Genomic DNA, 26,698 nt, shown 5'->3' with positions numbered 1-26,698 from the left:
AATAATTATTAAAATAAGATCAGTGAGTTAAAAACTCAAAGATATTCTACACATTAAATGGATCCAAGTTTAATCCATGCAAATTAGCATATTTAATGCATCTGCAGACCGGAGAGAGAGATTTAGGATTCTTATTATAAAACAATTTATGAAATCTTAAACCATTAGCAGGAATACGAAGACTGATATTGCTTATGAAAGATTCACAATCAATATCACCCTTAATGACTTTGCAAAAAAATAAATAATCAAGATCCTGACGTCTGGTGAACAAACAACCGCAATTGAAATAATTGCATTTAATCTCATAGTTATAATCGGAATTTGGTAAAAATCTATAAGAACACAAGGAAATAAATTTTCTTTGAATATTCTCCAATTTAGCCGAGTCAGTGGAAGTAATGGAGTTCCATACAACAGATGCATATTCAAGCTTGGATCTAACCAACGTATAGTATAAAATTAATAAACACATAGGAGTGGAAAAAGAATAAGTTATAGACCTAATTAGACCAAGCATTCTTAACGAATGGGTATAAATATATTGCACATGATCATGGAAATATAATTTTGAATCAAGTAGGACACCAAGATCTCTAATACAACCTGTCCTAGTAATTACGACGTTACTGAGAGAATAGTTAAATTTTAGGGAGATAGTTTTCCGTGAAAAGGAAATAACAGAAGTTTTGGATTGATTAATTTTCATTCCATTTTCAACAGACCATTGTGAAATTGAATTAATGTCATTTTGAAGAATTTGACAATCAACCAAACTATTAATTTTGCGAAAGATTTTGAGATCATCCGCAAATAAAAGGCAGCTAGAACTTATTCTTTTTCTTATATCATTTATAAATAATAAAAATAAGAGAGGTCCCAATGTAGACCCTTGAGGAACACCGCATAAACTATTAAATGGAACCGAGAGAGAATTACCTAGTCGAACACAAGACTGTCTATCTGTTAAATAATTTTCAAACCAATTAACGTAGTTAGTGGAGAGACCAAAATTACTTAATTTATTTAATAAAATTTTGTGAGGAACAACATCAAATGCTTTGCTAAAATCAAAATAAATTGAGTCAATTTGACCTTGATTTTCAACTATAGGCATTATGAGATTAAGATAGGAAACTAAATTAGTAGTTGTAGATTTCCCTCTTGAAAATCCATGTTGGGCCGAATTGATCTTATTTTTGACATAAAATGAAATGTGTTTGTGAATAATTTTTTCAAAAATTTTAGAAAAATTGTTTAGGATAGAAATGGGTCTATAATTAGTAACACTATTTTTATTACCATTTTTGAAAACTGGAATAATGGATGCTTCCTTCCAAAGTGACGGGTAAATTCCTGTTTTTAAGCTAAGATTGAATAAAAAAGTTAAAACAGGCAAGAGAATATTAGAGCAACCCTTAATTATAAAATTAGGAATGCTATCAGTACCTTTACATTTATTAGGCTTTAGTTTTTTAATAGCTTTATTTACATCATCGAATGTAATATTAGGCAGGGACAAACAGTCAGTGATATTAGAATCATAAGTAATGAAATTAGAGTTACAATTTTGTTGAACAGATTTAAATTGACAAGCAAATGCATTTGCAATTTCTTTGTCATCTGTGATGTGAACGCCATTTATTATTAGTTCTGTGGGATTACTATTTGTTTTTCGAAAAGTTTCTACATATTTCCAAAATTTATTTGGTTCATGCTTTAGGTTATCATCAATTGATTGTAACCATTTGAATTTATCAGATTTAATCATGGCTTTGACTTGTTTTCTAAAATTAGAAAAAATTTGATAATGATGATCAGTTTTATATTTTTTGTAATTTTTATGAGCTTTATTTTTTTTCTTAATAAGCTGACGTAAATCGTTTGAAAACCATTTAGGATAGTGCGATTTTTTAACAAAGGTGACAGGGACACAAAGGGATATAGCATTGTTTATAATTTGAGACAAGGAATTTGCAGCAGTGTTTACATCAGTAGTCTGATATATGCTAGTCCAATCATAATTGTATAGAATAGAATAAAGATTCAGATAATCACCTTGAGAATAATTTAAATAAGAACTGATTAGAGAGTGTTCCGGTAACGATAATTTTACTTCAATATAAATAGAGATAGATGGATGATAAGTATCCTCTAAAACTAGAGAGTGATCGGCAAGTTTAACTGTACTGTTTTTATCATTAGTAAAAACCAAATCAAGAAGCTTTTTACTCGTAACGGTAGAGTTAATTTGAATTAATCCAAGAAGGCAGGACGAGGAATATAAATCCTTAGCCTTAATTTTAGAGTAATAATGAGTATCATTAAGATTAGAACCAGTTGTCCAGTCCATACCAGGAGTATTAAAATCACCAAGGATTACTATTCTAAAATTATGAGTGTCGAGATTTTTTTCAAGAAAATTAAGATAAGATTTTAAGTGAATATGATCTGTATCAGGAGAGAAATAATGGTTACCTAATAACAGATTAAAACCATCAGTCATTCTAAGTTCAACCCAAACGCATTCACTAATAATTTCTAAGTCAAAACGTCTTTTAGTAAAAGGTAACTGGTAATAATAATAATAATAATAATAATAATAATATTAATAATAATAATAATAATAATATATTTATTTATTTATATTTGTGTGCTAAACAACAGCCAGAGGCCAATTATAGTTCAGCACAATACACAAACGGAAGATACAAAGGCAAAAAAATAAATAAATAATATCTTAAATCAAGAAAAACATACATAAATAAAATTGAGAACATGGACAGTAAGTACTAATACAAGAAACTATACTTTGAAAGGATCTAAATTGTTCCCATGCAAATTGGCATATTTTATGCATCTACAGACTGGAGAAAGAGATTTTAAATAATAATAATAATAATAATAATAATAATAATAATAATAATAATAATAAGGTTTTTTTAACTCGCCAGAGTTAAGGCCATACGGCCTTCTCTAAGACTCAATCAGGAGTAAAACTGCGTTACAAAAAACACTACAAATTTACACACAAAACTGAAGAAGATAATCATACATGCTAATCGAAAGAAAATATTTCAGATATTTCATTTTATTATTTTAACAAGTGACATGTAAATTTAGATCATTGTTGCCTGGAAGTCAAAATTCATAAAATAAAAGAAGTTATTCCTCATAACACTGTGAGAGTATTAATTTTTAATTAAGTTGAAATTTACATTCATGAAACAAGTTTCATAACCTGTTTTCTTTGTTATAATTTTAAGTGTGGTAAAAGTATCTTATAAAGTGAAATATACCTCGAAATACTGTGTAAATCACATAAACACTTTTTTGTTACGTTTGTGGTTAGTTAACTAAAGCATAGCATAAATTTTGGCCCTCGGTTGTACAATGCTTTAACTAAATTACACCCAGAACTTCTAACATGTAATCCACTAACATATAACAAGAAAATTAGAAACGTGTTAATATCTTCAATTTGATTAAATAAATTTATAGCCTATGTGTATGAATTAATCAACCTATATTATATTTGTAAGGCTAAAGGTATATAAAACACTAGCTCGACCGGTCCTCACTTATGGTAGCGAGGCATGGACAATCAGAAAAGCTGGTGAGCAAAGGCTGACGACAGTGGAAATGAGGTTCATGAGACGAACAGCGGGATGCTCTTTGCTGGAACACCGTAAAAATGTGGACATATTGCAGGAACTCAAAATGGATCCTATAGTTAATTTTGTTCAACAATATCGACTTCAGTGGAAAAAACATGTCGAAAGGATGGATCGCACTAGATGGCCTAAACAGATTCTTACTTATGTACCAAGAGGAAAGAGGAAATTGGGAAGACCACGAAAGCGCTGGCATGAGACCGTAACAGATCCTGTAGGGTCTAATACGTGAGGGATATGATGATGATATTATATTTGTATTCTATAATTTTGAAATATATATTAATCCTACTTTTCACGTGCGATATTATTCTTCTCTAGTGTTAATATTATATTATATAATTCCATTGCCGCTGTAATTATATTTTATTTCCTATTTTATTTTACTTATTTATTATTATTATTATTTATTTATTTATTTTAATATTATATCTGAACTGCGACCGAGCACGAGCGCTGCTCATTCGGTCTCAAATTTTGTTAATACTACTGTATCTTCTTTTTATATTGCTTGTATTATTTTATTTGTATTTCTCTTTGTTTGTTTTGTAATTATATTTCTTTATTCTGTATATTTAAACTTAAATAAAAAAAATACACTGGCGAATTTTTACTACACTAGTTAAAAGACCTTACGAGTGTTATTTGGATTGCAAAATAGATGAGGACAGGAACTGGGCTCCTGAAATCTGTTATGCTCCATGTAATTCTATTAACTGGTTGGCTAGTAAGATCCCGTCGTATGCCTTTTCCAGTTCCAATAATATGCCGGGAACCTAAGGATCATTCAACAGACTGTTACTTTCTAGGAACCACAGATCAGAAGATTAGAGAGAATGGGGTGTAATGTGTATCTAAAAATAACTTCTTGGATTCTCATCTATTTTTTTTCTGTCCTCAAAATCTTCGGGTAGTGAGCGACAAACGTGGGGAGCGTTTTCATCATGATTTTTTTTAAATGGAAAGGCGTGTAAAGTGGATGTAATATTTGAACTATGACAGAAATTATACAGGGACATCATTTTATTTTTACTTCAATTTTTATTGTATCTGAGTTTTTCAATGCACTTCACTCCCACCCCTTCTACTAATGAAGTTCAACCGTCCTGAACACAGATCCAAGACCGCATATACAGTCATAGTAGCCTTACGGTCATAGTAAACAGTACGTTCCAAAAATATGTTCGCGTTTTCCAGTGACGAAAGAGTTTTCAATATTGCATCATTTTCGCACAGGTACTGTCGTCCATTTGCCTACGTCGCATCCCGGTTTCCCCCACCTGCTGCTATTCGCCCCTCTGTAAAGACTAGTGGCTGGGCTGTCTTAGCTCTTTTCCGAGAACATTAATTTCTATTAGGAATTGGACGTCTACGTAATATTATAACCATACAATTGTTTAAAATAACTTAAATAAAAGGGCCTCCCTTCCTACGATCCTGCGACATAACCACTTGGACGGGCAGTAGATAGCATGTCTGAGTAATTTTATCTTTTTGGATCGAGCAGAAGTGAAGATTGAATTTACAGTACGTAAGGTACTCTTTTATACAATATGTACAGAATTATTTCAACACGAGTTACTAGTACGAAGGACGAATCTGGTAATTGAAATTACACACATTCGAACTGAAGCCTGTATTGAAATGAACGGCCAGCATTTTGAAAATGTGTTTAAATATCCTTATTATGATTGTTTTTCAATTTAACTTCATTCTCTACTGGGTGTTCATTTCAGTGTGTCATGACGTCACTGTTTGTGAGTCAGCGATTTGAAGCGAGTTTCAGCTTTTATGTTAGAGAAGTTGCCTATTAATCAAGGCGTTCAATCTGAACTTGAGAACGTGTACGGTATAACTTGAACGTCGTAGCAACAGATGGCGGTCTGTACGGTCTGTGTGCTACCATAACCTCTTTCGAACTGTGTTTTGCGCAGGCAAGTCGTACGCAGGGTATTTGTTATCATCGGTTGCGTACGGCAACATTCCACAATACAAATCAAATGCTCCGTGTCCATGTTGACCGTCGAAGTTAATGTCAACAAATACGTAAGAAATCGTTTTAACCCTCTCCCCATATCCCGACAGTAAGGGAAAAACCCACCTCAGTACATGTTTCGAAACAGTTCACATTCCTGCCACTACCGGCGTTACCGTACATATCAGCAAGTACGCTTCAGAATGAACGCCGTACTTGCTATGCAACTTCTCTGACACATAGGCAATACACCTCTGCGGAAGTGTAGGAAGATTGAATTCTCTAGGCTCATCGACTAGCCATATGAAGGCATACAGCGAGCAATGACACACTTTGAACTGAACACCCAGTATAGTGTACGCTAATGTGCTGTAGACAGTATAATATACACTGCATAATGAATACGTCCACATGGACAGCTCAGTTCGTGAGTAAAAACACTCATTGTTAATACAGTACTGTACTTTGATTAAACAAAAACCTAATGAAAATTATCGAACTCAAAATCGCGATATTTCCTAGTTTACGTAAATGGATGAACTACTTTTCTTCCCTCCTATACCTAGTAAAGTGATTTGTTTGTATATTACGCCAGTATCATCGAACTCCAGTCGTGGAAGGGGATAGCAAACGATGTTTCCTGTTCTCAACCGTTGATCCAAAGGTATAGCCAGGTTAATGTTAGAAATGTTAGTAAAAATAAAATGATGTCCCTGTATAAATAGTGTGTATATTTGAGGTAATTTATACGAGGTAACGGAACTTTGTGCCCACCTTGTAGTAGCAAATAGGCCTATCCAATGCTCAAGCTTTGGATTATTCTCTATGGAAACCCATTTAAGAATGATATGAAATGCCCGTATATTTCAAGTGTGTATGTAATGGACTGGAAATAGTAATTCTCAGTTTTTTGCAGGTTCTCAGAACTGATATCGTGATGGACCTCGGCCAGAGTCTTAATCCAGCCATTGATGTGGGCCAAGTGGAAGGAGGATTCATCCAAGGATATGGCCTTTATGTGCTGGAAGAATTAAGATATTCTCCCCAAGGCAAATTATTAACAAACGGACCGGGGTTCTACAAGATCCCCACTGTCTCAGACATCCCCACGGAATTCAACGTTTCTCTCCTACAAGGATCCTCGAATCCCAGGGCTATTTACTCTTCAAAGGTAAATGTTTAGGCCTGCTACGTAATAATAGTTCCTGGCTTTAGAAACGAAGAAAAGAGCGTATGAGGACATCATATTTACGTCAAAGAGAGAATAATAATATAGTAATTTGTGTATCAAAGGCGAAATGAAGATGTTTATAACGAGTGTACGGGGTAGCTGCCCCAAGTTTAAAAATGAATTTCACCAAATGTTCACACATTATTTTGTGGCGCATTGGTCCGTAATTGAATAAATTAAAGCTTTTTGATAAGAGTTTTAGGTTAGAAATTCGCTTTGTGTTTGTACATCTTGTTTACCGTGTTTTGTTTTGGTAACTAGGGGCTGTGGGTACTAAAAAAAAAAAAAGAATACGTAGAATAAAAATTATTCGTTGAGGGAGGCCATGCATGATGCTACTATTTCTTTGTTGTTAAGTTGCCAGTCTCTGAATTTAATAAACAATGTTCTGTTATGTTGGAAATGATGTCGGTGTCTTTTGAAACCGAAATTCCTTCTGTAGATATTCTTAAAGCCAAATAAACTGAAGATAAATTGTTGTCAATTTAATAAATATAAATATAAGTAAACAAACTACTTTTTTTTGGCTCTAGGGCTTATAAAAGCTTTTTAGATCCGCAAAGGTATGTTACATATATCGTATCTATGGAGAAATTTAACTTTAATTTAACATTTATTACTTTCCTCTTGTGTCTGAGGTTGGCAATATTATGTAAGAAGGTAATAGTGTTATTTATGATTGGAATTATAAAACTGTCAGAATTTTGCTACACTATTTACAGTTTCAAGAATTAAGAAGCTCTCTTGAAAATTGAGAGATATTGTGAAAAATATCTGATTATTTTGCTGTCCTATTTAGAAATTCACGTTTCCTCTCTCGTTCCATTCGAGAAAGTCACTGCCACAAAGAAGTTTGTCTTGTGCTTGAAAAAAGCCTTATTTGAGTTAAATTCTATTACAGTAATCCAAAAATTCAACTTTTAATCAGTTTTATTTTCAACATGATGTCTGTTTTCAAAATTACTGTATATATTCACAAAGCATCTTTGTTTTAGGCCGTTGGAGAGCCTCCTCTTTTCCTAGCATCGTCTATCTTCTTTGCAATCAAAGATGCCATTTCTGCAGCCAGAGCGGATGTTGACTTGACTGGGTTGTTTCAACTGGATTCCCCAGCCACAGCAGAGAGAATTCGTACTGCTTGTGTAGACAACTTAATTAACAAGGTACGAGTATACTGCCACGGAGACATTAGCAAAGACTACAAAGAAAAGAAAGATCAAAACAATGATTGGATTGTTAGGAAAAACGATATGATTATAGCCTCAGAAAAAGAAAAAAATACGAGAAAAACAGTGAAACTAGCGTGTGAAGAATTATAAATATGGACACTGCACGTCGGTATCTTTGATGTAGCAGTAACTTATTTCAGTGACCTTCAAGCCAGCTGTACCTGCATCAGAGTGAGGTTCAGCTTTTCCTCTAAAGTTGGCGCTGATATCGCACCAGCAATCAACAGCAGAAATACTTTTTAGTAGACTTGCCAGCGAATAGGGATTGCGGTTCCACCGTTCACGGGTGCTCGATTATACTGACCTTTAGCGTTTGAAAGTGGAAAGAAACCCTAGCCTAGCGCATGCGCAAAAAAAAAAAAAAAAAAACCAACAAGAACAAAGCCGGAAATTTCATTCAGTGTCCATTATTTTTAACCCCTATTTGCTGGTAAAACAATGACAGTGAAAACAATTATAATGATGAGAAGATATTAATGAGAATGACTACGAAATAATGATAAGGACAGTAGGTACGATGTTCAAACGATTAGGGAAAACACGGAAATTTTACTTGAAGCAAGTAAAGCGATCGATTTGGAAGTAAATCCCGAAAAGACAAAGTATATGATTATGTCTCGTGACTAGTATATTGTACGAAATGGAAATATAAAAATTGGAGATTTATCCTCCGAAGAGGTGGAAAAATTCAAATATCTTGAAGCAACAGTAACAAATATAAATGATACTCGGGAGGAAATTAAACGCAGAATAAATATGGGAAATGCTTGTTATTATTCGGCTGAGAAGCTTTTCTCATCCAGTCTGCTGTCAAAAAATCTGAAAGTTACAATTTATAAAACAGTTATATTACCGGTTGTTCTTTATGGTTGTGAAAATTAGACTGTCACTTTGAGAGAGGAACATAGGTTAAGGGTGTTTGAGAATAAGGTGCTTAGGAAAATATTTGGGGCTAAGAGGGATGAAGTTACAGGAGAATGGAGAAAGTTACACAACACAGAACTGCACGCATTGTATTCTTCACCTAGCATAATTAGGAACTTAAAATCCAGACGTTTGAGATGGGCAGGGCATGTAGCACGTATGGGCGAATTCAGAAATGCATATAGAGTGTTAGTTGGGAGGCCGGGAGGAAAAAGACCTTTAGGGAGGCCGAGACGTAGATGGGAGGATAATATTAAAATGGATTTGAGGGAGGTGGGGTGTGATGATAGAGACTGGATTAATCTTGCACAGGATAGGGACCAATTGCGGGCTTATGTGAGGGCGGCAATAAACCTTCGGGTTCCTTAAAAGCCAGTAAGTAAGGTACGATGTTAATGAAACGACAACGATAATAAGTGACAAGTTTAATTATGAAAGGCATTATAACAGTACCAACAACAGCAATGATGACGAAGTGACAATTACAGTGAAAACGAAATTCATAACAAAACGGTAACAATGTCAACAAGCACATTAATATTAACACAAAGATGAAAATGATAAATCTAATGATGACGAAAATTATAACAAAATGACATTAATAATCAAAATGTCGACAATGAAAAATACAAAACGAAACCTGACGAAAGAAAATCATCACAAATATATTATATGAACAACGAAACAACAATGACGATGAAAAAACGATAGGAACAATGAAACACCAGCCATGAAAAAACAACAGGAATAATAAAACAACCTCAAAGAAGACAAAATAGAACGATAATGGTGACAGAAGACAAGAATAATGTGATAGTGTTAAGTTATTTTTGTGCAAATGGTTGTGTTTATGGTTGTGCTAACAGATGGAGTTGCTTGTCAACAATGTGACGCTGAAACGTGTGTTCAGGTTACTGCCCAGCGACAGTCCTGATGTATTTTTATATTTGTGATGATTGGTTAATTAATATTAACCCGGCACACTCACAATCACACTAACATTCATACAAATTTCCAGACTCAAGACACCCAGGGAATTCTTCTTCTTCCAGAAAAGTTCACCGAGCGCCAAGCCCGGGAATCGAACCCGGAACCTCCTGATCTGGAAGCCAGCATGTTGACCAACAGACCACGGAGGCGTGATAATGATTGTGATAAATCTATAAAAACAATGAAACAACAATATCGAAAAACACAGGAACATGAAACGACAATGATAGTAAAAGAATAGAAATAATGAGACTACTATAACAAGGACAGAAACAAACGAAAATTAAGACAAAACAAAAGAAAGAATGAAACAACGACAATGATGACAAATCTATTGGAACTGTGAATCAACAACAATGATGAAGAACGACTGGTATAACAAAATGGCAGTTATGACAAAACAACAGGAATAATGAAATAACGATAATGAACGTAATGAAACAAAATGGCAGTTATGACAAAACAACAGGAATAATTAAATAACGATAATGAACGTACGGAAAAAAAAGAACGGAAATGGTAACAAAATAATGGTGACAATTAGAACGCTAATAACGATACTAACGAAGCAAAAACGAAAACAATGACAAAACAGAACAATCTAACAATGACAATGACAAAAACTATAATTACAAAGACAACGATGAAAATGACAACTATAATAACAATGATGACGATGATAATTGTAACAATAACGAAAAATAATGATTATGACATTTATGTTAATGACAATGCCAAGAACAATAATAATGGCAACAATGTAGATGACGATTACGTAGTTATTGGTCACTATTTATGAAGCGATTCTAGTTTGTTAACATAATAAATATATATTCGTTAGTTTGAGATTCACTTGGAAGTTTTAATAACTACAAGAAATAAAATCTTAATTTACCTTTGTTTCAGATACCTAAACCAGAAGCAGGGACATACACGCCATGGAGTGTGCCTCCTTGAACTGAATTTGAAGATGTACTTCGCATTTATATTCTTATTTTTTATTGTATTTTAATTCATCTTTGTAATGAATTCATTTGATACAGTAATATTAAGTATAATTAGCCTATTATTGTATGTCTTTAAAATTAATTTCTAGATTTTCTGAAGAAAATAATGTTCGAGTCATACAACTCATTCACATTTTATCTACTATATTTGTACTTTAATTCGTGCTAGAATACAAAAAGGTTATTAGAAGGATCAGTGGTTACAGCAGTATATTGCGATACTAGGTTGGTAAGTGCTCTTGTGTCATGAACTTAACGTCCTTGTATTGCATATTATTTTTTGCACAATCATAATTTATATCTTCATTTTATGTACTATGTATTTTAGTTAAGTATTAATTTTGAACTGAACGTTTATTATTTTTTTAATATCAATGTGTAATTTTCTAGGTGACTGTGTTTTTATAGTCTTTTGTTTTATTTCTTGGATACGATTGTCTTTTGTTCAAATAAATAAAAGCTATTGCAATAACTTATACGAAATTGAAGTGTCTGAATATTTTTCTATAAATAAAGAGAACGACAGTCTTTATCCTGTAACATTTAATAATTGTTCAAACTTCACGTTCAATTGTAATTTAAATAAATGAAGTTTCAGCTTGGTACATTAGAATTCTTGTTTTTTTTTTTTAATTAAAAATGATTATGTCAAGTTTGTAGAGAATTTACATGTTGTAAGTAATTGACTTACTGCACTTTTATTTCCAGCGTTTCCGTAGTAACCACTGAACGTGTTGTATCTTCACGTTACATGGCATACAACAATGATAGTAAGTATGCAAAAAAAAGCATGATTGTGCAAAAAATATTTTTAATACAACAACATACCGAATGAACCGTAGGCCCTAACTGTGGTTTAATAAAGTCTGCTTTCATATCTTCTGCTATTATTCATGATTTTCAAATTATTTTTTCCTTGTATTACGCACAAATTCAGTCATAAATCTGATAGAAAACAAAAAGGAGAAATTCCACTAGACTAAGAACACTGGCACCCAAGAACAGGCCAAACATTCCTCTACCGCACACTGTCAGATAATATAAAATCATGATAGACATCTGACAGTGTAAGATAATTTTGACCTGATGGTAGGTAAGTTATTACAGGTCAAACGTACGTTGCTCTCACCGAACTTTTCTCAGCCCAGATATACATATAGAGTGTTAGTTGGGAGGCCGGAAGGAAATAGACCTTTGGGGAGGCCGAGATGTAGGTGGAAGGATAATACACTCAGGGACAAAAAAACCGGACACTTTAATATTTGCTGGTATTTTGCAAAACATTATCTTCTCATACAATATTATGGTAGCCATCTGTTGTTATGGAGACGTGTATACATTGTTGATTGTTTTTTGTTTTATAAACAACCCATTACAACCAAATATTCCAATTTTGCTTTCGGAGTCTCAGCTATAACAATTTTGTCTCAACCATTTTGTGCTTCATTATCGTTATCATTCGTTATTTCTTTATTTTTACATTTTCTGAGTTTAAGTGGGGTTGTAACATTTGTCTTAAAACAAGATGCGACCTGAAGATGTGGTTCGAGCTGTAGCCCTTTACGATGATGGACGCAGTGTACGTTACATTGCAAATGTTATGAATATGGCTAGAAGCACAACCCATGATGCCATAAAACGGTATAGAGAGACCCTAGAATATACCAGAAGACCAGGTTCGGGTCGTCCAAGTGCTACAAATCCAAATGAAGACAGGCATATGGTGTTGAGAGTTCTTAGGGAGCGCAACCTGCCAGCTACTAGTGTAGCCCAGCAATTTGTTAACATGCATGGACGCCCAATTTCGGCCAAAACAGTTAGAAGAAGGTTGAAAGCAAGTGGACTGACATCAAGTAGACCTGCAACTGGTCCCAGACTTCTCAGGATGCATCGAGTTGAACGACTGCGTTTTGCAAATGATCACAGGGATTGGAGAACTGGACAGTGGAGCTGTGTTCTGTTCACCGATGAGTCCCGTTTCAATCTGTGCTCACCTGATGGACGTGAAAGAGTTTGGAGAAGGAGGGGAGAACGATTTTCACAGTGTTGCATTTCCGAAAATGTGCCGTATGGAGGTGGTGGAGTGATGGTTTGGGCAGGAGTGTGTACGGATGCTCGTACAGAGTTGGTTTTTGTTGAAAATGGAAGACTAACAGCTGATAGGTATATAAATGAATGTCTGGCTGATCATGTTGTGCCATTTGGCCAATTTGTAGGCGATAATTTTGTTTTAATGCAAGATAATGCACGGCCGCATATTGCCCATGCGGTCGGAGATTATCTCCAAGAAGTGGGAATCCATGTTATTCCATGGCCAGCAAGGAGTCCAGACATGAACCCAATTGAACACGTGTGGGGCATGCTGGGACGGCGTGTTAAGAATAGACGACCGAGACCAGAATCGTTACAAGAGTTGAGGCGAGCACTTGGCGAAGAATGGGAACTTATTCCTCAAGAAGACATTGCTAACCAAATTGAGAGCATGCCAAGACGTACGGATGCAGTTATTCAAGCCAGAGGGGGTAATACCCGTTACTAAAAAGAGTTTTTAATGTTTAAGGCACCATAAAATGAAAAAAACAGTTAGACCAAACGATGCCATAGTTATACGCCCTTTGTAATTTTTTGTAAATTTTCTCATCAGAGTTTTTTTTTCAAATGTTGTCGTATAAGGTGCTAAATGAAACATTATTTTGTTTAAATGGGTTTTGTTTCATTTTGAAATAATTGGCAACAAAATACAAGCAAATATAGAAGTGTCCGGTTTTTTTTTTGTCCCTGAGTGTATTAAAATGGATTTGAGGGAGGTGGGATATGATGGTAGTGAATGGATTAATCTTGCACAAGATAGAGACCGATGTCGGGCTTATGTGATGGCGGCAATGAACCTCCATAATAATAATAATAATAATAATAATAATAATAATAATAATAATAATAATAATAATAATACATTTACTTCATTATTTAAGTATTTATTAATTCTTTTGAAATAATACACGTAATATCAAAGATATTTTTATACAATAGAAAAATGAATTTCAGATTTTAACAATAGGCGTAAAACAATATATCATAACATTTGTATTGCTCATTGTTTAGTCTATCACTATGTCCGCCTTCGGACATAAATGTGTAGTCAACAAAATGGATATCGAACTAACTCATTTATTAGTTGCACTTATATCCATGAAAGGTGTACAGCATGATAGGGTTATTTGTAGATAAATTACAATGTTAAACTATATTAAAAAGGCAGTGAGAAAATAACAGACAAAAAATAGAGATTAAAAATTACGTTCGTAAACTCAAAAAATATACATTATCCTATCTAATTATTACAACAAGCGTAATCGAGAAATGAAAACTAATCTAATATACCTTCTTTCAGTCTGGGCACAGATTTTGTATGTGCTGTATGTTTGGCTCGGTTTTATTACGTCAACTTTTTCTCCGTCTTCAAATACTTCGTCTCATTGCATTGTACACGGCGACTCCCCATGAAATACTTTGCTGTTGGTTTCGAAGAGTTTCTTCCAAAACTTGAGAGATCCGTTATTGAGGTCGTGCTTTATGGTAAGATTAACATTTATGCCCAAATAAGGAGAAGCGCTTTTTGTTACTGGTTGCCAAGTGATGTTTTGCAACAGCGGATCCTTCGTCGGTGTTGGAGAACTGGAACAAATACCGTTTCATCTATTAAAACCGTTTCTAATTTTATAATTTAAGAGCGGTTAGAGTCCATAGATGCAGTGTATTATAGGTAATTGCACCATCTGCCGCCATATTGCATTGTATTGCACTGTATTTCATTGATTTACATTCCACGTATTCACAACTAGAATATGGAACACGTCAAAAAAATCTTAATATAGTCCCGTCGCTCTAATTTCCGGCAGCCAATCGCGTTGCACGCCGGCTATATTTAAACGTGTGGGTCTTGTGGTTCGCTGAGGAAGACGTTATTCATTTCTTAAGGCTCGATAAATACTTAATATAATCGCCCGCCCTGTGAATATATTGAATAAGCAGTCGCGGACATCCGATGAGGGGTGGTCCTCCAGCTTGGGGGTTGGGCGAAGGGCTAACAACCCATCACCGTAAAAAAAACAGCTTGTTACGAATCCTTCAAATAAGCCTCGGAATGGGGCTGATTCTCTGGCACGACCACAGTAATTTGGAGGGTTAATTTCGTTTTACAGCAGAGTTCGTATGACTTAGGTCAGTTTCTGTCTGATGCGTTTCCAGTTCACTGTGGGCTAAAGCAAGGAGATGCACTATCACCTTTACTTTTTAACTTTGCTCTAGAGTATGCCAATAGGAAAGTCCAGGATAACAGAGAGGGTTTGGAATTGAACGGGTTACATCAGCTGCTTGTCTATGTGGATGACGTGAATATGTTAGGAGAAAATCCACAAACGATTAGGGAAAACACGGGAATTCTACTGGAAGCAAGTAAAGAGATAGGGTTGGAAGTAAATCCCGAAAAGACAAAGTATATGATTATGTCTCGTGACGAGAATATTGTACGAAATGGAAATATAAAAATTGGAAATTTATCTTTTGAAGAGATGGAGAAGTTCAAATATCTTGGAGCAACAGTAACAAATATAAATGATACTCGGGAGGAAATTAAACACAGAAGAAATATGGGAAATGCCTGTTATTATTCGGTTGAGAAGCTTTTATCATCCAGTCTGTTGTCAAAAAATCTGAAAGTTAGAATTTATAAAACAGTTATATTACCGGTTGTTCTGTATGGATGTGAAACTTGGACTCTCACTTTGAGAGAGGAACATAGGTTAAGGGTGTTTGAGAATAAGGTTCTTAGGAAAATATTTGGGGCTAAGAGGGATGAAGTTACAGGAGAATGGAGAAAGTTACACAACGCAGAGCTGCACGCATTGTATTAGGAACATTAAATCCAGACGTTTGAGATGGGCAGGGCATGTAGCACGTATGGGCGAATCCAGAAATGCATATAGTGTGTTAGTTGGGAGGACAGAGGGAAAAAGACCATTAGGGAAGCCGAGACGTAGATGGGAAGATAATATTAAAATGGATTTGAGGGAGGTGGGATATGATGGTAGAGAATGGATTAATCTTGCTCAGGATAGGGACCAATGGCGGGCTTATGTGAGGGCGGCAATAAACCTCTGGGTTCCTTAAAAGCCAGTCAGTAAGTAAGTAAGTAATCGCCCGCCATTTTGGCTCTTTCGTTGGCGTTCGCAGAAAGCACACAAGGATGTTATTTGCCCCTCAATTATTTGCTGAATTACAGTGCGTTTGATTTATTATCATAGGAGCTACGACATGATAATGTTTAACGGTGTGGCAAATAGATTCCTCGTATGGTAGCTCGGCAACGAAAGAACAAAAATGGCGAACGATACTACCTACCTAGACTTTATAGAGCCTTCACTCCCTAAGACGTAAGCAAAGAGGAGGAGTCACGCCGGGAATAACAGCGTCGAGACTATAGTACTACAAAGTCTTAATTTATAGTCACAGTCTAGTTGAAATATATATAGAAGAGTTTTACAATATAGGCTAGTCTACTAGTACAACACAAGGGGTTAGTATCGATACTTAATACAAGACAAAAATATTCATGAAGTGTTATTGAATGTCAAATTCACCTACAGAATAGAAGGCGTGAGAAATTAGGTACTTCTTTAATTTGACCCTAAATAATCTTAGGTTTTGAGTTTCATTTTTTATATCTATAGGGAGGCTATTAAAAAATGTTACTGCCATATAACGCACTCCTTTTTAATAGCACGATAGACTTGCCGATGGAGTATGAATGTCATTTTTTGACGTGTATTTATGCTATGAACTGTTGAATTAGTTACAAAGTTTTCACGATTACATACGAGGAAGTTTATTAATGAAAAGTATACTAACAAGTCATGGGCATTATTTGTAGTGTTTTGAAAGTAATCCTACTCGATTCCCTAGATTTGGTACCATCACAAGATGGGCTGGTCAAACGGAAAGATTTCAAGGCGTAGAAAAAATGAAAAGTTACTATTATATCAATTTAATGAGTAGAAATGACAAGTACATGAATAACATTACGTCTTATACACTTACGTGAATATCTATATATAATTTGAACTGGTAATGGAAATTACGGGAAAACGGCTGAACGGATTTTAATAAATGGCCCCTCATTTTGAAGCTTGGAACTCAAAGTTTTTCAGAAAAATAGTAGTATTCAGTGAAATGTCAATTTTCCTACATAATTTTCCTATTTTACAAAATCCATCTGTCGTCAGTTTTGAGAACTAGCTAATTGCATTCAGGAGAACCGAAGCGAGCATCAAGTCGGCCGTGTTGCGTTTCAAAATAAAACAAAACACATACTACAGTAAACAATATTACACGAAGGCCATGATCTGCAAGAATGCTGACATATTTAGAGCTCAAATTAAATTGGTTATTAAAAACATAACTTCCTAAAAATTATTTACAGGTTCGATTCTGTGGTGTGTAATTTTCTGGGTACAGCTGTGTATTGAATATTAAGAACTACAAAACTTGAGGTGGTTTGATGACATTATTACTATTAGAAATGAAATATTATTGTAGTTAATGCCATGTGACTATTTTTCATTAATTATACATATTAATGCTATATTGATGATATGAAAGTGAAACGTTTTGGGGTTATATAAGTAGATGTAGAGAATAACTTAAATTAGATTTTGATTTCTATATTTTACTGAGTGGCGGCTATATAGTATATATAGTATATGCTACTGAAAGCTATAAAACTTACGTAAGATAAAAATATTATTAGAAATCAAATATTTTATAGTTATTAATCAAGTGGGGTTGGGTCTTTTTCATATATTTAATGGCGGTGTGGTGTAGATATTTATATGCGTGGTTCTCTTCAGTATTGGCTCGAGAGAGAGTATCTTTCATTGTTATGGAAGCAAATAACTTTCAGAATGTCTGGTATTCTTCATTGAAAATAAATATGAAAAATGTTTATTTGAACGTCTAATCAACTTAGTTTGCAGCATTTGCTGCACAAGCCACTAGTAGAGTTGAATTGGAATTACAACGAAACAGAACTGAATTGTGTAGTGATATTAATATTAATACCGGTATTACTAATTAATTATTAATTCACAAGCCTAGGTACTTGCATTTTCACCAGTTTTCTTTACTGCAAACTGAAGTTATTGATGCCAACATAACAGTTAGAAAATAACTGCCAGTTGTAATATTTCTAGCACCTGAAATTCGAAACGAAGTTGGTAAAAGAAATTTCAACCTGATAGCTAGAAAATCACTATAATCCACTAGCATATGTAGTTTTTTAGTAGGTTATTTTACGACGCTTTATCAACATCTCAGGTTATTTAGCGTCTGAATGATATGAAGGCGTCCACACCTGTGGAGTAACGGTCAGCGCGTCTGGCTGCGAAACCAGGGGTTTTCCCTCAACCCAATACGAGCAAATGCTGGGAAACTTTCGGTGCTGGACCCCGGACTCATTTCACCGGCATTATCACCTTCATATCATTCAGACGCTAAATAACCTACATGTTGATACAGCGTCGTAAAATAACCCAAGAAACGAAAAAAAAACGATATGAAGGCGATAATGCCGGTGAAATGAGTCCAGGGTCCAGGATCGAAAGTTACCCAACATTTGCTCATATTGGATTGAGTGAAAACCCCGGAAAAAACCTCAACCTGGTAACTTGCCCCGACCGGGATTCGAACCCTGGCCACCTGGTTTCGCAGTCAGACGCGCTAACCGTTGCTTCACATGTGTGGACCTTTTCTTTTCTCTAAGAAAACCATGATAGGGTTCTTAATCATTAATTAATAAAACTCATAATTCTACGCTGTATTCGACAATTTTCCTTACGATAGTAACATTAATCAAAACCTTCCTAAGGAACTTCGATAAAGATGTATTTTTTTAATAATCAAGTTAAGGTAGGAACGCTGTACCCTCATTGTCCTGGATTCCTGATGACAGAAGTTGGCAACCCTGTACACGTCATACATCTACTCCATGAGACTACCGGCTTATGTCAATCATGAAAGAATCTACAGCATCTGATCTCGATAGTTTATCGCCCTGATCAAGGTTTCAGCTCTCTAACCTCTGGTCTAAAGACAAGTACGGTAGACATTATATCACTGAAGGCGATATTTAATGACAAAGTGAGAAGGTTATTTATTTTGAAATGTGTTATAATTAGGAACCGGATTTTTATGTAATATCAAGGTGTGAAATATGTACATATTTATGTAAGAAAAATAAGCTGAATATGTACCAAAATATGTAAAATCCTGAAAATATTTAATATCAATATCTAGCAGGTGTAGGATAGGTAAGACTCTCCAGTTGTGATTTCATAGAGCACCCGACTTTTTTACCGCACACTTGACACATTACTATTTTTCCATCTGTAGGGAAAGCTTCGTCCATCGCAATCCATGATTTTATTTTTGTCGTTAGGTTTGAATATACAGGTGCCTTTTCGTTAGTTAAAAGCAATAGATAAACTCACTTGCACTTTACACTGTAAGTACTAAAACTAGAGAACTGAGTGAAATGAATGACACAACAGTACTGCAAGCACTGTTTCGCTTTACTGGATTAGGAGAAAATAAGAGGAGATGTGGGACACATGCATTTTAGCTGCTCCCTGTAAGAAACAAAGTACCTAATAAAACCTCAAACTATAGGCTTTTACAAACTGTTGTTTGAAAAGTGACATTCCTGTCTCATTCAGAAGGGTAGGATTATTCCAGCCTAGAACCATACTTTCTAATTGCTCAGAAAATCCCATTTTCTATAGGTCTACTAAATTTAAAGTAAAGAGATCAAGCAATAACCTGAAAAGCTATTTATTTTAATCTTTGAACATCTTTCCAGTTTGTTCCTTTACTCCAGCTTCTTTTCAAAATTCGGCTACCTTCTTGCGGCTCATGTCAAACTTGACACGGATTTTCCCTGGAAGGATTAGGAAGAGGGTGGGTAAGGTTGCAAATTGCATGGGAACGGCTTGTTAAGACGTGTGCAGAACAATTATAGTTCGAGACAAATCATGTCGTCCTCATCCCACTCCACCGTATGAAGGCAACGCTACTTTCTGAGTGATTTTTACAATACAAAGTAGTTGTATGAGAAAAGTTACCTTTCGTTGACTCATATTTACAGTGGGCGGTATGGGGTGAGTGCCTCTATTACTTCCTGGAACTAAGGACGTTATGTTTCGTCCCGAAATATATCCTTTCTTGGGTAGGTAAAAAAAACTTTTTAAATCTGTGTGTTTCTTTTTTTTAAGCACGTTATTTTACGACGCTGTATCAACATCTAAGGTTATTTAGCGTCTGAATGAGATGAAGGTGATAATGACGGTGAAATGAGTCCGAGGTCCAGCACCGAAAGTTACCCGGCATTTGCTCATATTGGGTTGAGGGAAAACCCCGGAAGAAACCTCAACCAGGTAACTTGCCCCGACCGGGAATCGAACCCAGGCCACCTGGTTTCGCGGCCAGACGCGCTGACCGTTACTCCACAGATGTGGAACATCTGTGAATTTCAAATTGTAAACTTCCCCAGCAGAAGTTTCTTTTTTTTCCATTTATACAAGTAAAAATGAATAAAATCCCTAAATATGTAGATTTATGTAAAATCAAGCCATAATATGTAATGTGGGGTAAATATGTAAAACAATGTAGTGTCAAATTTTAATGTATTAATAGTAATCATAAGATTCGCAAAGATTTGTTATTTATATACGGTTAGGTTGAAAGGAATATAATATGTAATTACATAAAAATCCGGTCCCTAGTTACTGTATAATGAAATAATGTTGTATACATATATAACTACAATGAAGTCCAATTTTCTTCTCCCCAATATTTTCGAACTTATTTTTAAATTTGCTGCTCAAAATAATGAATGTCATAGAACTTACCCTGTTGTAGCAAAGTTCGTCCAGTATTTCAGAATTCTCTTTGACGTTAACATGTCTGTAGAGTTCGGTTCTAATATCTTCTCTTCTTCATTGGGAAATAGATAAATTAAATCTTCGCCGTGCGGAACTCCTGAAAGATCGACACAAGTAATAAATTTAATACAAATCTTACATTTTTCCTTGGTTATTTAACGATGCTGTATCAATTATTCGGTTATTTAGCGTTCCTCGCTACGCTTCCTCTTGCAGCTAGCTAGCAAATTAATCACCACCATAAATCTCTTATTTTGGGCTACGGCGCCCTCATACATTTTCTTTCACGAGATAACGAATGACCTATACGCTAACAATAATAATTGTATTAATGACACAGAGGATTGCTAAATGGAAACAGAAATGCTTGCAAAGGTACCGTTTCATTATAATTATACTCTCAAGTATACAGGGTTAGTTAAAAGTCCCGCACCACCTAAATAACTTTTGAAGCATAAGGTTCAGTCACATGCAACTTGGTATGTGAGGATAACCATATACTAAGAACTCAATAATGGTATTGCCGAGTTTTTTCTACTTCCGGTTTAACCGGAAGTAACTCCAACTCTCTTATTTTAAATGGAACACCCAATATATATTTCTATTTTTGAATAGTGCTCATTAAGAGCTTTTCAGAAAGTACCCACACTCGATACTTCTGTACAAATTCAGTGTTGCTAAGTCAAGAAAACAGAAAAGTGTATCGGATATTAAAATAATAAAATACTCCTTCCTTAACAAAAACAAAACAAAGCTAGCTCACCTTCTAAATTATGTGTTCAAATTGGTAGCCCTCAGCTGCTTTACAATGTGTCACTCGATCATAGAAACCATTTAAGGAATGATTTAACCAGGCTTTAGGAATATCTTGCACTACTTCCAATTTTTATTTATGAATTTGTACAGAAGTATCGAGTGTGGGTACTTTTTGAAAAGCTCTTAATGAGCACTATTGAAAAATAAAAAAAAATGTATATTGGGCGCTCCATTTAAAATAAAAAAGTTGGAGTTACTTCCGGTTAAACCGGAAGTATAAAAAAATCGGTTATACCATTATTGAGTTCTTAGCATATGGTTATCCTCACATACCAAGTTTCATGTCACTGAACCGTATGCTTCAAAAGTTATTTACGAAGTGCATTTATTATTTTAATATTCGATACACTTTTCTTTTTTCTTTGTTCTTTCTTTTTTGACATAAACATTACCGTAAGACGTTAACATGGAAGTTTGCAAACTCCAAACTTTCATGCTTATGCTTACGTGATTTGCAAACAGAACACAATCGTGGAGCGTTGAAGCATACGACAGAATATGAGGAAATGGCGTCGTTGTTATGTTTCCATGGTTACCAAGTATGTGTGCTGTTATGTTTATGATCCCATCGTGAATGATCTTGGTTTTACCGTAACGTTTATATTCTTAAGTTAACGCTTACGTCATGTTTAATTTTCATTGTGAATGAGCCTTAGGCGGGCATCGCACCCCGTATGCGTCGGTTCAGAAAAACCAAAGCTTAACAGATACTCGCCTGGCAAATGTTCTGACTGCAATTCTTCCTTAATAAAGGAGTGGCGGGCTTCGTACGACAACTCGTACGCGTAGACCGGAACGGGCGAATAGATGGCATGCAGACCCGCTGCACAGGAGATCCCGTTAGTGAAGTACAGGTCCGTTATTACCTGCAAGGAAAGAAGACAACATTTCAGTCCATGATGTGCAATCTTAGTTTTTCTTTTAATTCATTTCACAATAAAAGTATAAAGCAGTGATGTCAAAGCAAGCGCATTTTTCTGACCTTGAAGTCGTGCGCGGGCATCAAGCGCTAAGTATGGAAAGAGGATGGGTTGTGTATATGAATAAGCAACCTGTTGGATTAAGAAAACAGTGGTGCACAAACTTCAAACGGAACGTGAAATTTTATGTCGTCATTTTCATATGGCTTCTTTCTGTTTAACATTATCTATATTGTCTGTAAAACAAAAGTACTAACACTGATTTCTTAATATTGCACTTGTGTTTTAAATCTTAATAACATAATAGAGAGTTAAGAAGGAATATTCACATAAATTCCATAGTAGTATAATATTACACTGTATTAAGTGGATGAAACACATCATTCATAAAGAAAGTGATATTCCAAAGAAAGAGATTGAGTATGACATGATAAGTTGGAATTTATATTGATGGTACCTTTAGCCTTACAAAAGTAATCAATAAACTAATCAAAACAATATTACAGTACAAAGCAAAGTTACCTAGGTACTGTATCTGTTTTATGTGTAACTAATATTCCATAACAAAACTCTTAACGCATTATGCCTTTAAGGTGATATTGGTGAGCAACTTCCTATCATCAGAATATTAAATCATTTTCTCGAAATCTGCTGAAGCTATAGAGCTGACATTTTTACAACACATGGGCACGTATCTTTTGCTTATGATGTAACAGTAGTTGCTTTGTTAATTCATTTCCTTACAAACAATTTCCATGCGAATATTTTCAAAATTTTCAATACACTATCTTCAGTAATACGTGTATACGGTATATTAGATTTACGAAACATTCTGTAAGGCTACTAAATAAATAGGCCTATACCTGAAAATTTCACTTTTCTATAAAAACAAAGTTGAGAAAATATTTCTTTTGAATAAAAAAATGAAACTTGTGAAAAATGAGCATTAAAATTAAAACTTACATTCTTATAATGCACTTATACTTCTCAGGCAAATCTAAAAATTACCATGGATACAGTTTTAATAAGTTCTCTTCCCTTTATCTATTGAATCAGTGCTGGCCATCCCTGTATATAGCTCGACCAAGCGGCATATACTACCTCTTTCGTCTGTCTCTTTCCTTTCCGCTATAAAGAGCTCACGATCTCCTGAGCTCTAAAGCGCGCGCTTGCTCCTATGGGCATCAGTTGACATGCCTGGTGTAAAGTAAACTTGCAATAGTGTCTACAGTGTCTTTCAGAAGTAGCGAGTCTATCGAAAAATGAACTATTTTTTCTGTAAATTTTGCATAGCTAAAAGCGCCAATTTTCCTACAAATTTTGTACTACACGCGCGACTTTTTTGTTGAGGTTTTTAAATGTTTTCTTAACTTACTATCAGGATTATACCTAACATTCATTTCTTTTTTCAATATTAATTTTTCTTTATGCTGGAGTAGATTTTTTTTCTGTTTTTATACATAATAAAAAGTCCTGCTCATCTTTAAAGTCTACTCTTTCCAACAGTGTATTAATTATAAATTAATGTTTTGTATTTCCGAAAATAAGGTATTTCTAATTTAGTGCCTTTTTTTTGGCCCACTGTGTATATACAATTTAACCTGGTAGAGATAAGGCCATTAGGCCTTCTCTTCCCCTCTATCAGGGGATTACAACTGCAATATTAAGAATACAATTACAATTATAATTACAGTTAATATTAAATTTACAAATACAATAAAAATCAAAGTACTAAAACTTAAACTGATTAATAAAGGCTAGACAACTTATTGCAGAAGTTAAGGGGGAGAGGATGGTATTTTTTGGTGAAAAATGAGTAAATTAAAAAAAAAATTCTTTAAAATACTCTGTGATATGTGTCGAACGCATTGCATAACATTTTGTGGGTATTTGTGCCCTTATCAGATGTTGAGTAGCCATTTTTAAACTTCCTGCGTTATGGATTTTTAAATCAATCGCCCACTTTTATTGTTGTTTCCGGTAAACTAAATTAAAAAAAAAATTAAATACCCTTTGATATGTGTGGAATGCATAGCATAACATTTTGTGGGTATTTGTGCCCTTATCAGATGTTGAGTAGCCATTTTTAAACTTCCTGCGTCATGGATTTTTAAATCACTCGCCCACTTTTATTGTTGTTTCCGGTAAAATAAATTTAAAAAATTAAATACCCTTTGATATGTGTGGAATGCATTGCATAACATTTTGTGGGTATTTGTGCCCTTATCAGATGTTGAGAAGCCATTTTTAAACAATTTGCTTTATGGATTTTTAAATCACTCGCCCACTTTTATTGTTGTTTCCGGTAAATTAAATTAAAAAAAAATTAGATACCCTTTAATATGTGTGGAATGCATTGCATAACTTTTATGGGTATTTGTGCCCTTATCGGATGTTGAGACGTCATTTTTAAACTTCCAGCGCTATGGATTTTTAAATCACACGCCCGCTTTTATTGGTTTCCAGTAACTTCATTTTTTTTGCTACACTGCCGGACAAAAATGGATATGATTTCTGAAATATTAAAGATATATGCATGAAATTTAGGACACACATTCTTTAGACTATTAGGAATTTTTTTTCTATAACAGAATTTTGTTAGTTGATTTCATTTTAAAAATACGTCCGTTTGTTTGCAAGAAAGGAAATCAGAAAATTGTTACTAAATTTTAATTGTTTATTTTACAAACGTAGGGACTAATATCAAAATTCTGTTACAGACAGTTTGTAGAACATGCTTTTGCAAATACATTGCAGAAAATTGTTTGAATCTATCTTTAAACACGATTTAGATATATCGGTTTTAGTACAATCCTGCATTAGGTATATATTTTTTTCAAATTTGGGCCCCAAATAATATTTCTTTTTTCAAAATATTTTCATTTGGTTGAGTTGCCACAGTTATGAGCTCTCTACATACAAAAAATTAATATTTTACACCAAATAGGAAAAAAAGGTTTTAAAAAATACTATCCTCTCCCGTTAAGAACAAAGAAAGACTTTTTTTTTAGTTACGTAACAAAATTAAACCTAGAATAATAAAATTATGTAGTGATGCAATTACCGGATATTGAAATATTCTATGCTAGAATAAGGGAACTATTTACAAGAAGCCATGTCTGAACGAGTCTCAATTACTGACCAAGTGCCTAGTAAGTTTGCGTTTGAATTGAATTTTATTTCGACAGTCCCTGATGCTAGCAGGTAACGAATTCCAGAGTCTTGGCAGGGCTATTGTGAAAGAGGATGAGTATGAGGAGGTGCGATGGGATGGTATTGTTAGTATTGTTTCATGGCGAGAGCGTGTGTTCAGATTGTGGTGGGAAGAAAGGTAAGTGAAGCGAGACGACAGGTACGAAGGAATAGAAGAGTTCAAGATTTCGAAGACAAGGAGAAGTGAATGTAAATTTCTTTTCTTATATCATCGTCAACTACACAACTTGAGATGTAGGCCTACGAATAATGTACGTATTCAACAGCAGCTGCTGCACTTACATTCACGTCTTCTGCTGTGAGGTTGGCAGGCCTGTTGAATATGGAACTAGAAGAGCCGTAATATCTGTCGGTGACCTCTTCGACCACCGAGGGGGGGACGATTCTGTCTGTGTACACGCTGAGGAACACAAACACGATCACACGAATTGCGCCTTCCAAGGCCTTCATGATCTGCACGGGATCGATGAAAAATTTGATTCCTTCAGCAAAGAGTGTCAATGCTGCAATAATAATAATAATAATAATAATAATAATAATAATAATAATAATAATAATAGCAATAACAATAATAATAACAATAACAATAATAATAATAATAACAACAATAATAATAACAATAATAATAATAACAATAATAATAATAATAATAACTATTATTATCATTATTCTCAGGATAAAATTTTTTAGTCCCGAACCCTTACTCCGACGTGAGTATTGAATTAAA

General features: G+C 34.5%; 2 protein-coding genes across 3 annotated transcripts in view; one reads left to right on the top strand and one right to left on the bottom strand.

Annotated features, from left to right (window-relative positions):
- The window catches only part of LOC138700323 (xanthine dehydrogenase-like), a 129,667-nt gene extending 117,755 nt beyond the window's left edge, over positions 1–11,912 (top strand). The window contains exons 26-28 of the mRNA XM_069826866.1: positions 6,566–6,820; positions 7,876–8,043; positions 10,930–11,912. Coding sequence (XP_069682967.1) covers positions 6,566–6,820; positions 7,876–8,043; positions 10,930–10,980 — 474 coding nt within the window. The 3' untranslated portion in view covers positions 10,981–11,912. The remainder of the gene's footprint in view (positions 1–6,565; positions 6,821–7,875; positions 8,044–10,929) is intronic.
- Positions 11,913–13,994: 2,082 nt separating this feature from the next.
- The window catches only part of LOC138700322 (juvenile hormone esterase-like), a 56,834-nt gene continuing 44,130 nt past the window's right edge, over positions 13,995–26,698 (bottom strand). For both annotated transcript variants that reach the window (XM_069826864.1, XM_069826863.1), the window contains 4 exons: positions 26,254–26,474; positions 22,554–22,704; positions 20,990–21,119; positions 13,995–14,705 (listed from right to left, as the gene is read on the bottom strand). In XM_069826864.1, coding sequence (XP_069682965.1) covers positions 14,504–14,705; positions 20,990–21,119; positions 22,554–22,704; positions 26,254–26,474 — 704 coding nt within the window. In that variant the 3' untranslated portion in view covers positions 13,995–14,503. The remainder of the gene's footprint in view (positions 14,706–20,989; positions 21,120–22,553; positions 22,705–26,253; positions 26,475–26,698) is intronic.

Source organism: Periplaneta americana, chromosome 5 (assembly GCF_040183065.1).
Source record: "Periplaneta americana isolate PAMFEO1 chromosome 5, P.americana_PAMFEO1_priV1, whole genome shotgun sequence".
Taxonomy (NCBI): Eukaryota; Metazoa; Arthropoda; class Insecta; order Blattodea; family Blattidae; genus Periplaneta; species Periplaneta americana.
The sequence above is the reverse complement of the archived record's forward strand: the minus strand, read 5'-3'. Positions and strand labels throughout refer to the sequence as shown.